Source organism: Cucumis melo, chromosome 2 (genome assembly GCF_025177605.1).
Source record: "Cucumis melo cultivar AY chromosome 2, USDA_Cmelo_AY_1.0, whole genome shotgun sequence".
In the NCBI taxonomy this organism is placed as follows: Eukaryota; Viridiplantae; Streptophyta; class Magnoliopsida; order Cucurbitales; family Cucurbitaceae; genus Cucumis; species Cucumis melo.
Genome location: NC_066858.1, coordinates 21,645,177 through 21,665,149, shown reverse-complemented (window position 1 = coordinate 21,665,149; position 19,973 = coordinate 21,645,177). Strand labels below are relative to the sequence as shown.

Below are 19,973 nucleotides of genomic sequence, written 5' to 3'. Positions count from 1 at the left end.
AAATTTTGGAAAAAAAAATCGTTTAAATTTGGAACCCAAATCTAAACGATCGTGTAGCCAAATATAAATGATCGCGTAGCCAAATCTAAACGATCATATACCAAATTTTAAAAAAAAATCATTTAGATTTAGGGTTCCAAATTTAAAAGATCGTGTAACCAAATCTAAACGATCATATACCAAATTTTGAAAAAAAAATGGTTTAAGGTAGTCAAATCTAAACGATCTTGTAGCCAAATCTAAACAATCGTGTAACCCAATTAATTAAACGATCGTGTAATAAATTAGTCAAATATAAACGATCGTGTACCAAATCGCATTACCAAATATATTACGCGGATTGTTGACAGGGCATTTTTGGTATTTTACACGTTGGACCTCTGGGCTTTTTTCATTTTCGAATTGTTCTATATAGTGTAAATACTTTGTCGTTTTTTTATATTTTTGAAAAGACTTCTATAAAGAATATGAAATAATCCATTTCATATTGATATGAAATGGATTGAAAATGTGGGCAATGACATTGACTTTGACTTTATTTTTGTTGGAACGTTCGTTTTAATTCTTCTACGTATTGGTATAGTTATAAAAGTAGCAATTATATTCAAAATAATTAAGTATATAACAATATTTTAAAAATATTGCAAATATAGCAAAATTTGTCCAAATTTATGAATCATAGGAGTCTATCACTAGACCAACAACCATAAGAGTCTATCAATAATAGAAATATAGATTTTGCTATATTTGCAATTTTTTTAAGATAGTGCTACCTAGTTAACAATTATTCTAAAAATTGGTATCGATTCTAATTACTCCAGCCTATTTCTACCCTAAAATAAAACTATCCCTTGCCACCGGAAAAACCATGGAGGGTTATGAAGGAAGAACAGATTTCTCCTTTCTGCCGGAAGGAGTAATAGCTAACATTTTGTCACTCACGACTCCGTTAGATGCCTGCAGGTCGTCGGCTGTTTCCCGGGCTTTCCATGCGGCGGCGCAGTCCGATATTGTATGGGACAGATTCCTGCCTAACGATTTGGACGATTTCATTTGTCGGAGCAAACCTGGTGGCCTGAATTTTGATCCAATTACGTGTTCTAAGAAAGAGATCTTTTTCTCCCTTTGCAATAGCCCGCTGCTCATTGATGACGCCAAGAAGGTAAGCTTTCCGATTCCCTCGATTTCTAAATTGATGGTGAGTGGAGTTGGATGAGTGATCGTAGTAAGCCCTTCCTTATATTGTAACAAAATAAATACTTTCCCGAATGGTTAGGGTCATAAAATACATTTCTACCAAATTCCATAAACATTAAAGCTAATTTTATTATAATTCCTCTTTTACTATAGCGTACCTATGCCCGGATTCATACAGAAACTTTTGAAATTATATGTAGAAGTGCTTGTATTTCAATGGAGTTTGAGAAACTTATCGAGTGCATGTGTATCATTTTGGATTCTTCTATACCAGAGTTTCACTTTCCATCAATAATTGACAACAAATCAAGTAGAATATGAAATTTGTACAAGGGAAAAAGGGGTTGTTAAACTTTTGATGTCTAGAAAGTTTGTAAATTGCAATCCATTTAAATATCACTTGTATATTATATATTCTGAGGTTAAATTTCTTCTTCAGTTTCTATATGCCTTTAACTTGCTCCCAACTTTGACTTATTAAGCTTGAATGGGCAAGAAATAGTAATCTGGTGGCTCCGATTTTAGATGACTGAGTTTTGAAGTATAAATCATTTATAGGTCTATATACACATTTGTGATAATTTGATTACCAATTCTATATAAAAAGCCATTATGTTCATATGCATATAAAGTCAGCTGTTGAATCGGTGTAGCCGCTCTGTACTTTCTCTTTGTATTAATAAATTGAGTGGATTCAATCGTTGGTATGTAGTAGAGTTTATCATTGGACAAGCAGAGTGGTAAGAAATGCATAATGCTTGGAGCGAGGGATCTTTCAATTGTTTGGGATGATACATCTGTCTATTGGACCTGGGAATCTCATCCTGAGTCAAGGTTTTAACTCTAAACAATTGGCTCAAGTCCCATTCTTTCTCTTCTGTTTCTTTTCCTGAAAAGTCTGATACTTTTCCTTTTGATGTGGGTGTGAGAATCAGGTTTGGAGAAGTAGTTGTTATTGTAAGGGGATGTTGGCTTGAAATACGTAGAAAGATAAGCAGTGGAATGTTGTCTCCTACTACAACGTATGCAACTTACATTGTGTTCAAGATGAGGGAACGTAAATACTTTGGGTTCCATATAGATTTTGTTGATGCCATGGTGGGAATTGTTGGTAGTGAACACTCTGTGAAGACTGTTTGTTTGGATTCTTATATGGATGACGTTATTATGTTCCAACATGTATCACGAGCAGGGAGCAATCATCTACCAACGAATAACATGTCAAGGTTGGAAGGGCCAAGGGGGAGACATGATGGTTGGTTTGAAATTGTGTTGGGAGAGTTTGATAATAAAGGTGGAGATGATGAAGTTGAAATCATTCTCAAGAAGGTTAGGTGTACTTTTTCCAAGAACAGCTTCGTTTTTCAAGGTATTGAGATTAGGCCTAAAATCAACCCAGAATAGATGAACTCGAGTAAACTTCTTCAAACTCATGTTAGGACTTTTAGTGTCATGACAGGACATCCAAAAACGTTGTTTTATTTTGTATGTAGAGAAGTTAAAAGAAACTCTACAGTAGATTTTAGTCTGATTGTTGCTATTTGTTTTTTATTAGTTAAGAACACGTGCGATCCACATGCCCGTGACATTTGAGTGAGATTTATATAAATTGAATAAGATGCTTGAATTTGGCCAATCAAATTTCTCATTAACACCCGTTTTGTTATTATTAGATAATTTTATAATCTCAATAATTTCAAATACAAGTTAATATAACAATTAAACAGATGTTATGCAGTTAAAAAGATTAAATTAAATCAAAGTCATACTCTACATTTCTCACATCTGAAGAAGAGAAATAATATATTTAGGATAATATTTTACCAACACTCAAATTTAAAACTTGAATTGCACTAACCAAAACTCAAACCATCTAAGCAATTTCATTTTCGCTCGGCCATCTTTAAGACACGTTATGATTATTCAATCTCACCTCCCCAGTTTTGTCAAAAACAGAAAATCATAATATAAAATGTCGGTTAGTCCAATCATGAAAAGAAAAAAAAAATTAGGAAATAAAATGTACATGGAGTTTATGTTAGGTTTTCTTTCCTACCGACCTAATTAATTTTTGGGATATTTGCAAATTTAGCAATTATATTCAAAATAGTTAAGTATATAGCAACATTTTAAAAAAATTGCAAATATAGCAAAATCTGTCAAAATCTATCAATGATAAGAGTGTATCACCGATAGACCATGTAGCAAATGTTGGTCTATCGTTGATAGAGTTAAAACCATAAGAGTCTATCAACGATAGAAGTGTATCACTGATAGATTTTGCTATATTTGCAATTTTTTTAAAATATTGCTACATACTTAATAATTATTCTAAAAATTGCTACCTATTATAATTACCCTTAATTTTTAGGTCTTATTACTCTTATGAAACGTTAGAGAATTTTCATTTTTATGAAAAGTATTTAATAAAAATGTCTTATGGTAATCTCTTCCCATTCCATTTACTCTTTTAGTCATTATTAATATTAATATTAATGTTCACAAGCCATATAAGACCTCTATTAGAATTCTCCTCAACCCATAATTAGTTAACAAAATTGTTGCCAATTAAACAGTTGAACCCTTAAAATGAAAAGCGTAAAATGGAGAATACTCTAGAGAAGTATGGGGAATAGTGAGGGAAGCCTACAAAGGAACATCTAAGATGAAGACATCACGTCTCCAAGTTCTTACATCTAAATTTAAATCTATCATTTTTTATGGATGCTGAGACTGTGCTTAATACAACGTACGAGTCTTAGATATTGCAAATGAGTTGTTTGCTCTCAGCAAAAAGATTGCAGAACCAAAGCTAGGTAAGAAGGTATTGCGCTCTTTGTCGAGATGATTTGACATGAAGGTTACTGCAATTGAAGAAGTGAATGATATCGGCACCTTAAAATTGGATGAGTTGTTCGGACCTCTATGCACATTTGAATTAATATAGTTGACAATAAGAGTGACAAGAAAGACAAAGGTTTGGCTTTTCACTCTATGAGTGACAAAGAACTTCATCAGGGTAAAGATAAGTATGTTGATGAAAATTTAGCGGACTTTATTGCCTTGCTGACAAAACAGTTCATGAAGGTTGCACGACATTTTAATAAACGTTCTAGTAACTATGCGGGTCAATATAACAAAGATCATTGCAACTATAGTAGTGCTAACTTTGTCACGAATTCTCCAAGTAGACGAAGGGAGAGTGAAAAGAGTATGAGCAGCAGTCATCCCAAGGTGGATAGAAGTTTCAGATGCTGAGAGTGTGAGGCATTCATGGCATTATCAAGCAGAGTGTCCAAATTTCCTAAAAAGGAAGAAAAGAAGTCCTACTACAACGCTTTTTGATGATGAGTCAGTTGCGAGTAGTGACAATGAAGTGGACGGTCGTGCGTTGCTAAGGCGAATAAAGTAAATGTTGTAGTCCCCGAGCTATCGGAGTATGATGTGAAGAATGGTGTTTTGCCTGCTGCTCTCTCAGCTGATGGCATAGGTGTTAACCAATTTTGTTAAGAGGATCTGGTTGTTATGAACGTTTGCAAAGGCAATTGTGCTACTCTATGTGTAGTAGGTTACAATACATGGAAGAATAAGTTACACAATGTTGTCCCTAAAACAACTTATGCAGTTTACTTTGTATTCAAAATGAGGGAAACTAGTTACTATGGGTTCAATATTGATCCTGTTGATGCAATAGTGGGAATTCTTGGCACTAAAAACCATCCAAAAATTATTTGTTTGGATCCCTATTTGGACAATTTCTGACACTGTCATGTATCGTGGACAATAATAAGTCAACGTTATGAAAGCTTATCAAGGTTAAAGAGGCAAAAAATGATGGGTGGTTTGAAATTGAATTGGGAGAGTTTGAAATTGGTGATGGAGATGATGAAGTTGAGATTGACTCTTATGGAGGCGAAGGGCTCTACTGATAAGGTTGGCCTTGTTGTCGAGGGTATTGAAATTAGGACTAAGTCCAACCAACCAGTGTTATAGACGACTTTAATACAGCATTGTTGTTGGTATTACCATCAAGAATATAAAACATAAGACATTATTTTGTAAATCGATAGGTTTGGAAAAACTCGAAGAATTTCCAAGAGTGAAAGTAAAGATTTGAGATTTTGGCAAACAAAAAATGGTTGGTTAAACTTACATATTTCTCTCTATTATTCTAACAATTTGAGCTCTAACTTCAATTTGGTTTATATAGTTATAGAAGCTTTTAAGATTGTGTTAGAAGTTGTCTATTATTCTAACAATTTAGTTTGGAGTTATAACTTATATCCACTCTAATAATCCTATTTACTTATCAGCCATAATTATACTATAACTAGCATTTGAACTTTACTTTATACTCTTGAATGTTAAAAAATTTATAATAACTTCTCAAGTTCCTAATATCAACTAACATTTAAAATTTTAATTTCATGTTTAATAGATATATTGATTATAAAAGATAATAAATATATCAATAACACAAATAAAAAGACTAAATAAAGGATATTTCAATACTGTTATTTTATTTCGTAGAGCAGAATTAAATATACATTTTATCTCTTTAATATTTTGAAATTAATGTCAAAATGTATTTTCATATATCAAAATAAAAGTTAATAAAAACGTGGTTGATTGATACAACATCCAATAACATATTCAATATATAAAAAATATCTAATTAACATACATGTTTCAAATACTAATATTAATATGTTTTGGTACACCCTTACGCTTTCAAAGCAAGTTGCCAAATAACCAATATTTAAAATTAATTATGTGGAAGTGGAATATACTTTAAATATATATATATACTATATATATATATATATATATATATATATATATATATATATATCATTTCTTCATTTTGGGGAGGTTGAGAAGGAAGAAGATATATATTATCTACCCCTTTATCCCTAAACGTTTAAATTTAAATTCAGTGTTATTATTCTTCAGTCTTTGAATTGATGGAAGAGGAAGAAAAGGGTGAAGAAATTTCTGATTTCTCTTCGCTGCCAGAAGGAGTCGTCGCTAAAATCTTGTCGTTCACCACTCCATCGGATGCCTGTAGATCGTCGGTGGTTTCCACGACTTTCGTTGCGGCGGCGCAGTCGGACATCGTGTGGGACAGCTTCCTGCCTACCGATTGGGAGATTTTGATTTCTCGTCGGAAACCTAGCAACCTCAACTTTGATCCTATTTCGAGTTCGAAGAAGGAGATTTTTTTCTCCCTTTGCGATACCCCTTTGATAATTGACGACGGCAACAAGGTAAACTTTTCGATTCCCCTAATTTCTCTATAATTCGAAGTGACTTGCAGCCGTCCGGCGTTTCGTGAGTTCTTGGCGGCCGTGGACTGATCGGACGCAATAGCTTTTGCAGCAAAAGAAAAATGTTGACTTTTCAAATTTGAGATTTATTAAGATAAGGGGTAAAATTGAACATTTGAAAATAACAAGAACTAATATTATTTAACTAGATATGGGAACTAAAATGGTATTAATTATTATAAATTTACAACTTAATTTATATAAAATTATCTCCCAAGTTTCAATTATGCCTCTATATCTATTTTTTAAATTTTATTTTTAACTTGAATATCAAATTTTTTGTACAAAATAATACCCTTTGATTTTTTTTTTTCTAGAAAACAAATTCTTTTCTGATAAAAATAAATAAATATTTGAAATTGGCATTACTTGTGATATGTAAAGTATGTTTTTAATCTTGCACAACCAATTCTGATGCTGTGATACAAGGAAATTTAAACTTTCAAAATCAGTCAATCACAAGCATGTACTTTGATACATATTTTTTATTTAATTTAAGAACATAAAAACTTTTATTATGGTATGTAATGAATATTCATGGAGATAAGAGAATTACGTCTATCGAGATTTAAAAAAGAATTAATCTTGACAAGCGAATTTTTTTTGGAGTTTTCAAAATTATTAATTGAAAGGTGCACATGGAGAATGAAAAACCTCAGTTGTAATCAAGTTGCAACCATCTATTATACAACTCTCTAATGCACCTAATTAAAAGTTGTCACATGAGAATTTGATTTAAATGTTAAATTTTTTTTTCCTTCATGTGTTTATGTTTTTTTTTTTACTTTTCTTGGATTCTATTTCATGTTTGATATCTTCCTATAGGAAAGTTCTCAAGTATGGATTATTTGGTTGTATACACCTTCGTTTGATCATTTTGATTCTCAAAGAACAGAGAAAACCAAGTGGCTCAAAACCATATCTTCCATTCAGTATCTATATATATGCATATATACTTAGTGGGTTCAGTTTGTATTTGGCAGAGTTTTTCATTGGACAAATGGAGTGGTAAGAAATGCATAATGCTTGGAGCAAGGGAACTTTCAATTATTTGGAGTGATATGCCTACCTATTGGACTTGGGAACCTCATCCTGAGTCAAGGTGTTTAACTCTATTTCATTGCCTCAAATCCCATTCTTTTATCTTGTTTCTTTTTCATCTACTCCCAATACTTTTTTTCTCTAATTTGGTGTGGGAATTAGGTTTGCTGAGGTAGCAGTTCTTCTCAACGTTTGGTGGCTTGAAATAAAAGGAAAGTTAAGCTGCAAAATGTTGAGTCCTGCAACAACTTATGCAGCTTATTTTGTGTTTAAGATGGATGAACGTAGGTATTATGGGTTTGATATAGTTGCTGCTGATGCAGCAGTGGCCATTGTTGATGGGGAATGTTGCTCAAGTAGAGTTTGTTTGGACCCTTTTCTAGACATTGCTCCACCGAAGCGTCGACGTACACCGTGTTTGAGAAGGAATCCACTTGGGAATAGCATGTCAAGGGCAAAACAGCCACAAGAGAGGCATGATGGATGGTTTGAACTCGAGTTGGGAGAGCTTCACAATAATGGTGGAGATGATGAAGTTGAGTTCTTTCTTAAGGAGGTTAATTGCAATTATTCTAAGAGCGGCCTAATCGTACAAGGAATAGACATTAGGCCTAAAATTAGTCGTGATCTTGCATAGATGAATTCTTGTCAGTTTTGTCAACCTAAGAATAGCTCAATGTATAAGACATCAATGCTCGACCAACAACAGATGTTGAATGATGAAAAAAGAAAATATGTTTTCAAGCTTTAGTAATATTATGGTCATGTATCACTACAGTATTACTTCTACTTCTTCCTCCATGAAGAGGATACCTGAAAAGTTTGCTTTGTATACAGAAAAATTCAAGTACAGTAAATATCAATCTAAATGTTACCATTTACATTTGTCACCTTCAAAACTAAGGTAGAAAGCCTAAACTCATAAGTGTATTACCTATCATGAAATAAATTGATAAGGTGACCCTTTATACGTTTTCATGTCTAGGGCAATACAAGGGGAAAAACATATAAATTGTTATCTCACTTTACACCTAACATCTTGACAAGCGCTCACGATGTTTGATAAATGCAAAGCTAGAGGGCTCTCCTAGAATCATTGCAAAGACTTACAAATAATGTTAACAAATGATTCCAACCAATAGCTTGGTATCATCTTTCAAACTATAGGATTTTTCTTGTGTCATTTCACTCCAATCCCTTTGTGACTCATTTTACATGAATTTAGACTAAGATGCAATGTGAAAGCCTCTTAAATCTTCTCCTATTTGCCTTCTTATAATAGCTCATTCCAGTACGTGCAAAGATCAATGGTTGAATTCACATCATCAAATGTTTATATGGTTCTATGGGATTTCATTTTTCAAGAGCACATACACAGCAAACGTTTTCTTATATACATAATTTAATATAACATCTATTTGTTCAAAAACATTTTCTTAAATATGATTTAAGTTAAAAAATTGTTTGATTGCACAATGAATCTACAAATTTCAAATTATCAGTGTGATATTAAAATAATTTCAAATAGATCAGCTTTTTGAATATTTCTCAATCAAATATTGATTTTATTTCTCTAACAGTAAATTTGATGGACTACCAAATTGCATAAATTAGGCAAAAGTAAGCCTTAGCAGAACAATTATCGGCAATCCCTCACTCGCAACGTACCTAAACAGTTCCAAATTTTACATGTCCAAGCAAAAATGTAAGAACAAAAAACTAAATATAACAAGACATTTCTATGAATCAAGCTTGTTACATGAGTTGCTACAGCACTAATACAGCAACCAAAAACAGCTGAGAGTAATAACCATTGCTGTCTTTCATGAATGACAGGATTCCAAGTTTTCCCTGGACTCGCTGATAAAATCATCCAATCCGCTAAGGAGTTTGATCAATAATTGGCTGCAGCTATCTGGTTTTGTGCAGGGTCCACACATAAGGTAGATGACATTGCCCAATGGCCTCGTATAAATCCCATCCTCTCTAAGCTTTAATAGAAGAGATCTTGCATATAAAGATGCATACCTATTCAAAACCAACCAACTTCAGTAATCAACTCTAAAATAATCGTATTTACAAAGAATTCTGGTGTGAATTTATTTGCCAACATATCGCAATTCCTAATAAAGTATGAAAATTTGTTTGGTAAGACTATAAACGGGTACACTCTGACCAGCAAACAGAATGTGTGGTTTAATTTATCTTCTTAGTTCTTTGATTACGAAGACGGTGCATTGGGGACATCTATGGCAACAGAGTCAACATTCCACCGTGGAGATTGAGAATGAAACATTGTCTACATTGCCTAATTCCTACTGTATCCATTAAAGAATTCCTGAAGTACAATTGGCTCCTTTTTTGTTTGTTCTATCTGGCAAGAAATAGCTAGCTCAATATCCACATAATACATAGAAAAAAAATGTTTTTTTTTAAATTGAAAAGGCGGTTCGAGCATACCCAGCATTAGAGCCATCTGCTTGAAGTTCTAGAGCAAAGAGAGTTCCCAATGCTACTACTCTCTTCACTGCAGGATGTGACGAGATCTCGTAAACCAAATTCTCATCCCATAACTGTAGGCGTTGATAAAACAAATGAATCCCAACAGAAAGATATTTTAGCAAGACCTACAATGTATACATAACTTTAAATGCAAGTATTAATCATAACTAACGAGAATGCAATTTATTCTATGACATACTATGAAATCACAACTCTCTTCAGGAGTATCATTTTCTTCTACCTTCTTCCCTAATGCATAATATTATCCAAAACCTTCTAGCCCCAAACTTTATAATCCAAAAAAATTGATGAAAACTTGTTTAACCAGCCACTTGAGAACAACTTTAAATAGATCGCACATACCTCCCTGAGAGATGTCCCTTCGGAATTGATATTCAGGTTTGTTTGAGGATTTTTAAACCATTTAATGGACTTTGCAGCAGCAGTGCAGCCCAAAGCATGAGCAGAATACGAGTGACCATGCAGAAGGGCCGCAAGCTATAAAAATAACATGAAAAGGGGATTTAACCACTTGGTGGATGCCAAAAATTGTAAGAGCAAAGCTTATTTCAGCTTTGATAAGAGAGTGAAGGAAACCCAAGCAGATCATAATGCAATCCTACATATTAACCATACAGAAGTCTGCAGATAAATTTTGATTGAGAACTACTAAAACTAATCGACAATGTATTAGCAGTGCTGCCTCAGGAAAAACACAAATAACCAAAATAAGCTGTCATAAGATTATGATCGGTCTCATAGACAGATGATAACTAAGAGACATTGTAAGCTAATGATACAACCCTTGCAGTAATTACCTTAGAGTCACCAATAAAGGATTCAAATACAGAGTTTGATGCTAATGTAGCAGATAACGGAATAATTCCACCAGTCATCAGCTTTGCAAAGCAGGCTATATCAGGCACACAATGAAGTAGCTCTGCAGCAGTCTGTAAGGAACCCATAGATTGAATTACCCCTTTTCATGCTCTTAGTTCCAGTGAGATAATGAAATTTTATTATGAAGAATGGCTACATACCTCAGTACCCAAGCGCCAAAAACCAGTAAAAACCTCATCAAAAATGACAGGAATCTTTTTATCTTGGCATTCTTTCACAAGTACTCGTTGGAAGAGAGGATCCACCATATGCATTCCTCCAGCACCTTGTATTACTGTATAATAATTCTCAGGTTAGATGATAAAATAATTAGTTAAAGGAACTGCATTCGTCGTTACTTAAGCTACTTAAGAGTTAAGAATATGAAACCAAAGTCATAAACACTCCAGATTTCAAAATCCTTTCCCATAGGAGGGACAAAAACTAATTATACGTTTTTTCCATCTGAATTAGCCTTAAAATAATTGAAAATTAAACGACAATAAGCAACGCACTTCAATATTAGTAATCTTACAAAAAAATCACCCATTCCTCTGATTTTTATTTTAATGAGATCCCCAAATGAAATGGCATTCTCAAAATGAGACAAAGGAAAAGATTTATGATAGTAATTATCTTGTTACCTGGTTCCATAATTAGTGCTCCAAGTAATGACTTGGACTTTGAAGAATATGATAATTGTTGAGACAAATATGCTGAATAGATTTCAGCCAAATCTGAACCGTCCCTTTTCTCATCAAATACCTCATCACGTGAATTGAAAACTGACAGAAAAAACACTACGTTAATAAAATAAAAACAAGATACACTTTAATGGGCAAGAGTATATTCACTTACAAGCATTCTCAAGTCTCAAGGTCTCGGGTTGCAATCCAACTGGCAAGGAAAGATACCATTTGCCTCCGTGCATATAGACTGTAGGAGGATCCAGAAAAACACCTCTTCCAGAATACCTGTTGTGATTATGAAGAAAATGATATTAACATGTACCCAAGGATCTTCATTACTATCCTCTTCCGAGCATAATCTATTGTCCTTCATTAAACTAATAAAAGTACAAGTCATGAGCTAAAAAAAAGCATGAAAAGAGACTAAAAGCAGAAGAACTACAAGAAGAGGCTTTCATGCAATAAGAATTACAAGGTACACAAGGTACTTGTTTTTCTTAAGCTAAGAGAACTAAATGACTAGCTACATCAACAATGTTGGAAAGCCTACAAGCAACATCAAAGTTTTTTGCCCTGATTTCATAAATCGGAAGAAAATCAGATCAAAATATTGCTTGCTACTAATAATTTTGATCTTGGATCGCATCAAGTGTAGTAAAAATACATAGCAAATAATTAACCAACAATCACAACAGCAGCTCAAAACGCCACAAACACAGGTGCATTAAAATATATATATATATATATATAGACCCTCCAAAGAAGCTATCTAGTTTTTTAAGATCATATGTAAGAACGTCCATTGATTGATAGAAGTTTTTTCTACAAATACTAATAAAATTTAAACATTTCCAGTTCCATGGTATCCATTATGGATGAATTATGCTTGGCAGCAAATCACTAATGGATGGGTCACATTATTTGTAGCTGGCAAAACCCAAGAAAATTTACGTTAAAAATAGATACTATTAGAGAAGATTCAACGGTAACCAATCTCATAAACCCTGATCTAGAATAAATGTCCAAAAGAAAATACTTGCTCTTTTATTTCAAATTTCTTTATTTCGTTATAGTTAATGAGGAGTTTCTTCTCCAAAAAATAAATTAAAGCAAACATTTTGAAACTCTTTGGAATGAGCTAAACAGCTATCATAGGTCTAGTTTATACCATGGTTGCTGCAGGAAGCCTGTATAACATGAGGGTGCCTGTGCTTCCATAGCTCCTAATGTATCACCATGATATGATCCATTGAGAGCCAAAACCTGGAATGGTAAATCTTGATAATGTCACCAATAAATTATAATTTCTTTCAAAAAAAAAAAACTTGCACCAAAATTTTGTGCATGATTAAAATTGTCGGCGACAGTCAGTTACAGGTGGAATACACTAATAAACTTGTGCAGTAAGACCATGGAAGTAATACCGAAATACCTTACATTCTCTGTTTCATTGACAATGTAGATTATGGAAAAATAATGAGATAGGAAAAAGGGTGTTTATTGCAATAATAGACCATTGAGAATACATCTATTACTGATATTTGTTATGAGTGGACTACTTCCCAGTCAACTAGAGGAACAGCAAGAAGATTCTGTATAGAATATGATAGAAACAAAATGACGATCATAATCTCCCTTTTCTAACACAGGAAAACTTCCTCTACAATCAAGGAACTCTAGCACCAAGAGCAACCTTCTTTAGAAGAAGTCTTTCCTCAACAACTAACTAGCACCCAAATGAAAAGAGTAGTTCAATGTTTTACACAAAGGTTATCTCGGCAATAGAGGGTGAAAGTGCGCCCATCCCGATGCTTTTCAGCATGCTACTAGATGTCCTAACACAATAATGATGGCAGCATAGTCACTCACTGCCTAAGTGTACTTGCCATATATGTTGTACCCATTAGAGATAGTTTATGTAACCATTTATTGTTATGATCAATCTTTATTTCTGTCAAGTCTGTAACAATAATAATCTTCAATTACTTTTTTGTAAGCACTATTTCAAGAGAGCTCTTTGTACTCCTTGGATCAAGATGACTAATACAGAGATAATCAAAAACTCTCTCGTAGAATTGTTACCACCAACTTACCATAAGCTCAGTACGTTGTGCTTCTGCATTGCATTCTTGAGAATCAAGGATTCCATGATCAATAGAAAACTTCCGAAAAGCCATCTTCAGTGCAATTTCAATAGCTGTAGATCCATTATCTGAGAAATACACCCTTGAAGCCCAATCTGCAAAAAATGGAACCTTGGCGTAAAGTACAGGAGTACAAACTATTTGATACAGTTAGAAAGTAGGACTGAAACAGTTAGAAAGTAGGACAAGATCAACACATCCCTCCTCTGGAACAGCTATAGCTTAGATAACTTCACCAATCACCATATTCGACATTACATTTTTCTTTTCTTTTTTTCCTTAATGAAAGTTGTTTCTATTGAGAAGAAAAAAACACATATTCTAGATTACAAAAACCTCAAATCACTTCTTTAGTGAACAATGATTCATCATTCAACCACTCTCACCTCTGTTTTATTTTAATTTTTATCATTGGAGTAGACAGTTAAAAGTATATAACAAACCATAAGTTAAGAAGCAAATGGGTTGACATTTCACACATTAATCACTGTTGTGGTGCTAAGCGCACAACAAATAGATTACCATAGCCAGAAAAATTATAGATGTGGAAACTTTTAATGGAATCGAAGCTAATTCTGATAAGTTAAATTCAAATCTTTCGAACTCATAACTTTTAGTTTAAGTGCCGATGAGAATAACATAATCTTTTAAGCTCTAAGAATTATTTGCCCATAATATACATGATAACCTAACTAAACATACCTATCCCAAGTAAAGGAAGATATGGAGAAAGAACAAAAAAAAAAGGAATAAAATCGAATAAAAGAACTAAACCTTATCTCTCATTCAACAACCTCTGCCTTACTCGTTCTCCATTTCTCCTAAGTCCTACCTACTTTCTTATTGTATCCATTGACTTTCAATTATAGAGGTCCATTTACAAGGTACAGTTACGATATGGAGTCTGATTTTTTCTTCGGGCATAGGATCTTCAAGTTTATCCTGACTAAGGAGATCATAAAATATTTGAACTGCACAACTGATTAATCTTATATGAATTCCATGGCCAACTATTTCAATTATGGGTGCTTGACAAACAATTGAGTCAAATTTTATGTTAAGGAGTACTATGGTAACTAGGAGTCCGAAAAACCTAATATATAATTGGTCTATATGGAACATGGAGAAATATGTGTGCAGAATTTAATAAATACATTACATAGCTGTATGGAAAAGTAGGTTAAAATAAGGAGTTAACAACCTTTTCCAACACCAGCAAGTAAAAGCTCAGCACATTCCAAAGCTGGTTCATACACATTCTCTGGAAACATCACATGCCCAAATCTTGCAGCAGCATAACCCATATCACTTGCTAGCTCAGTCTGAAAACACCTAAACAAAAGATGCGTTAAAGCAAAATCATGGGGAGGTAAAACAAAGAAATATACAAATAAATAAATATAACATAAGATCGTAAAAGAAGCACAGTATTTACCATTTCTAGATTATGATAAAAGATATTGAAAGGGGCAAGTATTTTAACATAAACGCCTTAAAGGACATTATGAACCTATAACAGGAATGACTAGTGAAAAGTAACTTGAAAATTTAACCATCTTGAGTTGAAATGGATTTGGAAAAAATGAGTTTAAACTCTATGATGGTTACCTCCCTAAGATACTAAAATCTGATGAGTTTTCGGATAATCAAATGTTGTGGAGTTAGGCAGTTGACTCGTAACATCATTCTAGAGTTACCTCCAAACCCTTCCTGATTCACTGTATTTGAAACCATTATTCCTATTACGACATACAAACTAGGTAACTACTTACATACACCCTTACAAACTCTATCAACATTCATAGTTGTGAAAAAAAAAAGAACAAAAAAGAGGGTATGAGGAAACAGGGATTTCGGTATTTGTTGATGAAGAGATAAAACCTTCTTAAAAGGATATCATTCTTGTGCTGGATAAGTTTTTCTTTTTTTTTCCATAATGATTATTTCGATTAAAGATGAGACTAGCCAAAGCTTTTTTGGATAAGAACCAATTTTACTGATAGAATGAAAATATTCAATGTATACAGAAGACTTCGATGATATAGGGAACACAAAAGATGTTTCCCAAGTAAAGAGAAACTACATCTTTATAGTGCAGATAAAGATTTACACCCAAAGAAAGCATTGAAAACGAGGAATGAAAGACTTCTTCAGTGGATTTGGCTTTGTTGCTAAAAATCCTAGCTTTTCTTTTATCCCATATTTTCCATAAAATAGCAGCACGAATGCTGTTCCAAGTACTTTTTTTTTGTATTGTTGAATGGATGGTCTGGGATAAGCATACTAATCCAACTCTTTGGAACAGTAGGAGTGAGAGTGGTAGAGAATGGCCAAAGCTTGAAAAACAAATGAAACTAAAACATTAACTGCAACAAATGCATAGAGATATGAAGGGAATAAGAATCAAGAATAAACCTGCAGAGCAGCATCAGGACCCTGTGTCCACCAACTGGCACATGCATCAAATTGTTGAGTCATAAATTCATGACCCTGATCCTATATGGAACATGCAAAGCAAACATAATATATTACTATAACTTTTTATGCTACGTGCCAATCAATTATAAAATTAACTCAGAGGAACAAAAAAAAAAGTGTAAAAATCATACATGCACGCAGAATCAAGATAATGTTAGTTTCAAGGTCAGCAAATTAAAACATTTAATATAAATGAAGTCAAAAGGTTAAAATAATACAGTTTTTTCAACAGGGCCAGACAAATTCAACTCCTAACTGATGTTACAAATTAAAATTTCTTCACAAAAAAATAATGGGGAAAGTGGTTAACATTTTCAAAATATAGACTTGTAAGCTCATATAAGATTTTTATTGGATAAATTTTATTTCAATAATATTAAATTATTAAATTTACAAGTCCACATATATGCATGGAGAATTAAACTATATGCACCTAGAACGAAAAGAGAAACTCTGAGTAAAACTATAAGCAGAAAAAACATGCAAATATATCATTTAGCAAACAGAAACTCCGAGTTGCACCTTGAAAACAGTGAAGTTCTCACCACAGCGAGAATCAATTACTGTAACAGCTTCATCTGGCACAAGTTTATGCTGGGTGAATGGCCACCAAAAAATATTCTTTGCCTTTTTTGGCATTTCTCGCAATCCGTTAAGTCTTTTAGAATAAGCTGATAACATTATTTCCTTCAGAGAATCAAATACTTTCTGAGAGTTATCAAACCAATCCATCAGGTCGTCTGTTATATCAACAGGAATGGGAGGTAGCACAAGAATTGGCACCCTAAAAGTAAAAAATAAATGAACATGCCTCAACTCAAATCTAAAATATAAATTGAAGTGCAAAAAAATTACAACGGTAGAGGAGAAAAATATGGTTTATCAGTGAAAATGAAATAACAACGACGTCATGCTAGCAGCCACTACGTTGCGGAACTGTGGTAACAGAGAACTTGGTTGATTATCAGCAATACCAATAGGCCCTACCAACAGGGACTCAAATATGGGTGGTAAAGTATATCTGAATGGTTAAATTTCCTAAAGTTAAAAGAAATTTTGGTTTATTTTTCATGTTGCAACTTGCGAGTGCATACCAAAAAATATACTGGATTTTAGTATCCAATATACTTAAAAAGCAAATCTTAAAATGTTTATTTGAATGCATGTGGAGCCCTCGTATAGAATATTTGGCGTGAGAGAGAGAGGTTATGGGTTTCTCAACTTCATGTTAGTGTTAGATATCTTTCTAGCACTTCTTTTTTTCCCCTCAATAACACCATTTGAGGGCCATATTTTAAACCTCTAAGGGCTTTGCTTGGGTGAGGTATTATCCCCTCCACTTCTGCACCCATTTTTAATTGATACACTCATATTTCCTATTAAGAAAATATTAATGCCATAGAGTAACACGTTGTCGGAAACTTGCGTGTTTTCTTTCCTCCTGTGAAGTAACACTAACAATTAGAAGAAGTAATTCAGTTTACCTATCTCGAAGATGAGAACTTAGCACCACCTCATTTTCAAGGCCATTATCAGCGAAGATAATGGCAGCAACATCGTAGCCTCTAAGTTTCAAAGTCTCATATGCTGAAATTGTCCCAGAAATACCACCCAGCCGGCCATCACCAACAAGAAGGCAGGGTAAACGAAAAGGCCTGATAGAAAGAAATGAAAATCTGAAACTCGGGACTCAAGTAAACTTACATATGTACAAACCATGATTTAAAACTGTCACTCCGAGAAAATTGTAAAATATATAAACAACTCATTCTTTATCACGATTGCTTACTCATTAAAGTTCATCTATGGATTTCAGAGTCGCATAGAATATAAAGAATAAAACAAAATAAATTTAGCATTTCGTATTCTGGTCAGTAAACTTAACTGAAATGCCCAGCCGCAAAAAGAGGTTACAAGATAAAGGAAACTCAAAGAGAAGTTTTCTAATGGGAAAAAATCTAGAGGCACAGAAAATAATAGCATAAGAAAAACCTCTGTGAAGATGTCGTTTGCATGATAAGAAAATACAGAATATTCATTACAACCAACAGGGTGTACAGACAATGCAAGCAACGGAGTGCTCAGGTCTGGTAAACTAAGTAACTAACACGTTAAGAGAAAATGTTATCTACAAAAGGCTCCAACTTGGCATTGGCACATCTACAAAAGATCCAGAATCCAACCGAGACAAATTCAGATTAGTTACACATTTGACGATTACCCATGGTAGTGAAATCTAACTAAAGAAGTGAAATTTTCTTTCGGAAAGCCAAAATTAGCCATGGCATTTTACATTTTTGCAACCAGTAGAAGTCTTCCTAAGGTGTGCTCCACCCTTAATTTAAAAAAAGAAAGAAACATTAAAGATGGTAATGCAGTACCGACTACTAATAGAATAATCAATACTACGTGGCATGGTACAATGATAGAATGTTATTGGAACCTGTATAAATCACACTGAAGGGACCCAGATGGGCCTGGACTAGCAACCCCACCGGCTGTCTCGACGAGACACATGGCTCTGGTTTCTGCACCCTCACTCTCGCCACTCACTCCCAATCCAGAATTTAAGCAACTCTGCAGCGACTGTATCACAAGGGCATCGTCCACCACCCCGCTTTCCCTCTCAGCAGCCAAATGTGGAGAAACAGCCTCCTTCCAGGCATACATGGTCTTACAAATTAACCTCGAACCCAAACCCGATTCCTCCCCCACCAATCGTTGTTCTTCATACCGACCCAGTTCGCACATTGCCAATTCACTCCCATCTCCGCAACCAGAGACGGTGTTTAGTACAGGGAGGGAGGCATTGAGAACATGATCGGAGGCCAGAAGAGAGAGACGGGCGTGGCGGCGTCGGTATAGGGAGGAAAGCTTATGGAAGACGAAACGGGAATCGGAATCGGAAGGGAAGCCGGTTTGGATGGGCTTGAGGAAGAGGAAATGGGAAGGAGAATCGGAGAGGAGGAAGGAGGAGGCGAGGCCAGCGGAAACTAAGGTTTTGCCAACGGAGGTATTGGAGCCCCAGACAATGTAAGTGGGGTGGGAGAGTGGAAGGTGAAGAGGAGGCGGAGGGGCGGCGGTGGAGAAGGGTTTGAGGAGAAGAAAGTGGCGGGAGAAATGGAAGTTGCGGCGGAGGCGAAGCATGATGGTGGTGGGGTTGAAGTCAGGGAGATGGAGGGAAAGAGATGGGAGCAGAGGAAAGAGGTGAAAGTAGGTTAGCCATAAACAATGAGAAGCAGAGGAAAGGAAGATGAATATACAATGAAGATGAAGCAGCAGCTATCTCAGTGTGTCCCACAGCTCTTATTTTTCTTCACATTGTTGGCCAACTCTCTCGTCCTCATCCTTGAATGCTCGAACTCGGAGTGATTTTTTGCTAAGCGGAGGATGGAGATGGAACCGTTAATTTCCAAAATGTTAAAATAAAAATTCGGAAATGTGATACAACCATCCATCTAATTACTTTTGTTTTGATTATTAGATGCGATTCACACCTTTTCTTTATGTATGATTCACACTTTGTTATCTATATTGATAATATAATTAATATCAGTATCTATGTATCGATAGTGGTTACAATATTCATGTTGATGACCAGTATCAGTACCACTTGTAATCTATATTGATAATTTCTATTAATAATCTATATCACTATCCATAATTAAAAAGTTAGCATTTTCTTAACATTCACGTTTTTTCTTTCCCACATTTGT

The 19,973-nt window shown here is 34.3% G+C and overlaps 3 protein-coding genes across 6 annotated transcripts; 2 read left to right on the top strand and 1 right to left on the bottom strand.

Moving 5' to 3' along the window:
- The first annotated feature begins 809 nt into the window (after nt 1-809).
- On the top strand, nt 810-2,838 carry LOC103494287 (F-box protein PP2-B10-like). Its single transcript, XM_008455408.3, has 3 exons — nt 810-1,162; nt 1,913-2,031; nt 2,133-2,838. The coding sequence occupies exons 1-3, from the start codon at nt 869-871 to the stop codon at nt 2,599-2,601; spliced, it is 882 nt and encodes a 293-aa protein (XP_008453630.1). The 5' UTR covers nt 810-868; the 3' UTR covers nt 2,602-2,838.
- Nucleotides 2,839-5,940: 3,102 nt separating this feature from the next.
- Nucleotides 5,941-8,446, top strand: LOC103494288 (F-box protein PP2-B10-like). The gene is made up of 3 exons (XM_008455409.2): nt 5,941-6,464; nt 7,508-7,626; nt 7,728-8,446. The coding sequence occupies exons 1-3, from the start codon at nt 6,162-6,164 to the stop codon at nt 8,200-8,202; spliced, it is 897 nt and encodes a 298-aa protein (XP_008453631.1). The 5' UTR covers nt 5,941-6,161; the 3' UTR covers nt 8,203-8,446.
- A 663-nt stretch (nt 8,447-9,109) lies between these two features.
- LOC103494289 (bifunctional dethiobiotin synthetase/7,8-diamino-pelargonic acid aminotransferase, mitochondrial) lies at nt 9,110-19,639 on the bottom strand. 4 transcript variants are annotated; one of them, XM_017045871.2, is made up of 14 exons: nt 18,701-19,639; nt 17,742-17,912; nt 16,780-17,041; nt 16,195-16,275; nt 14,981-15,101; nt 13,729-13,874; nt 12,804-12,898; nt 11,805-11,920; nt 11,591-11,731; nt 11,108-11,241; nt 10,886-11,017; nt 10,431-10,565; nt 10,026-10,192; nt 9,110-9,939 (listed from the first exon to the last, which is right to left on the bottom strand). In XM_017045871.2, exons 1-14 carry the CDS (start codon nt 19,402-19,404, stop codon nt 9,936-9,938), a joined length of 2,409 nt encoding a protein of 802 aa, XP_016901360.1. In that variant the 5' UTR covers nt 19,405-19,639; the 3' UTR covers nt 9,110-9,935. The 4 variants fall into 4 exon arrangements, with proteins under 4 accessions (XP_016901360.1, XP_050936910.1, XP_008453633.1 ...); XM_051080953.1 differs by having other exon boundaries at nt 10,026-10,138; nt 18,701-19,637; XM_008455411.3 differs by having other exon boundaries at nt 9,110-9,593; nt 18,701-19,636.
- Between the last annotated feature and the right edge of the window lie 334 nt (nt 19,640-19,973).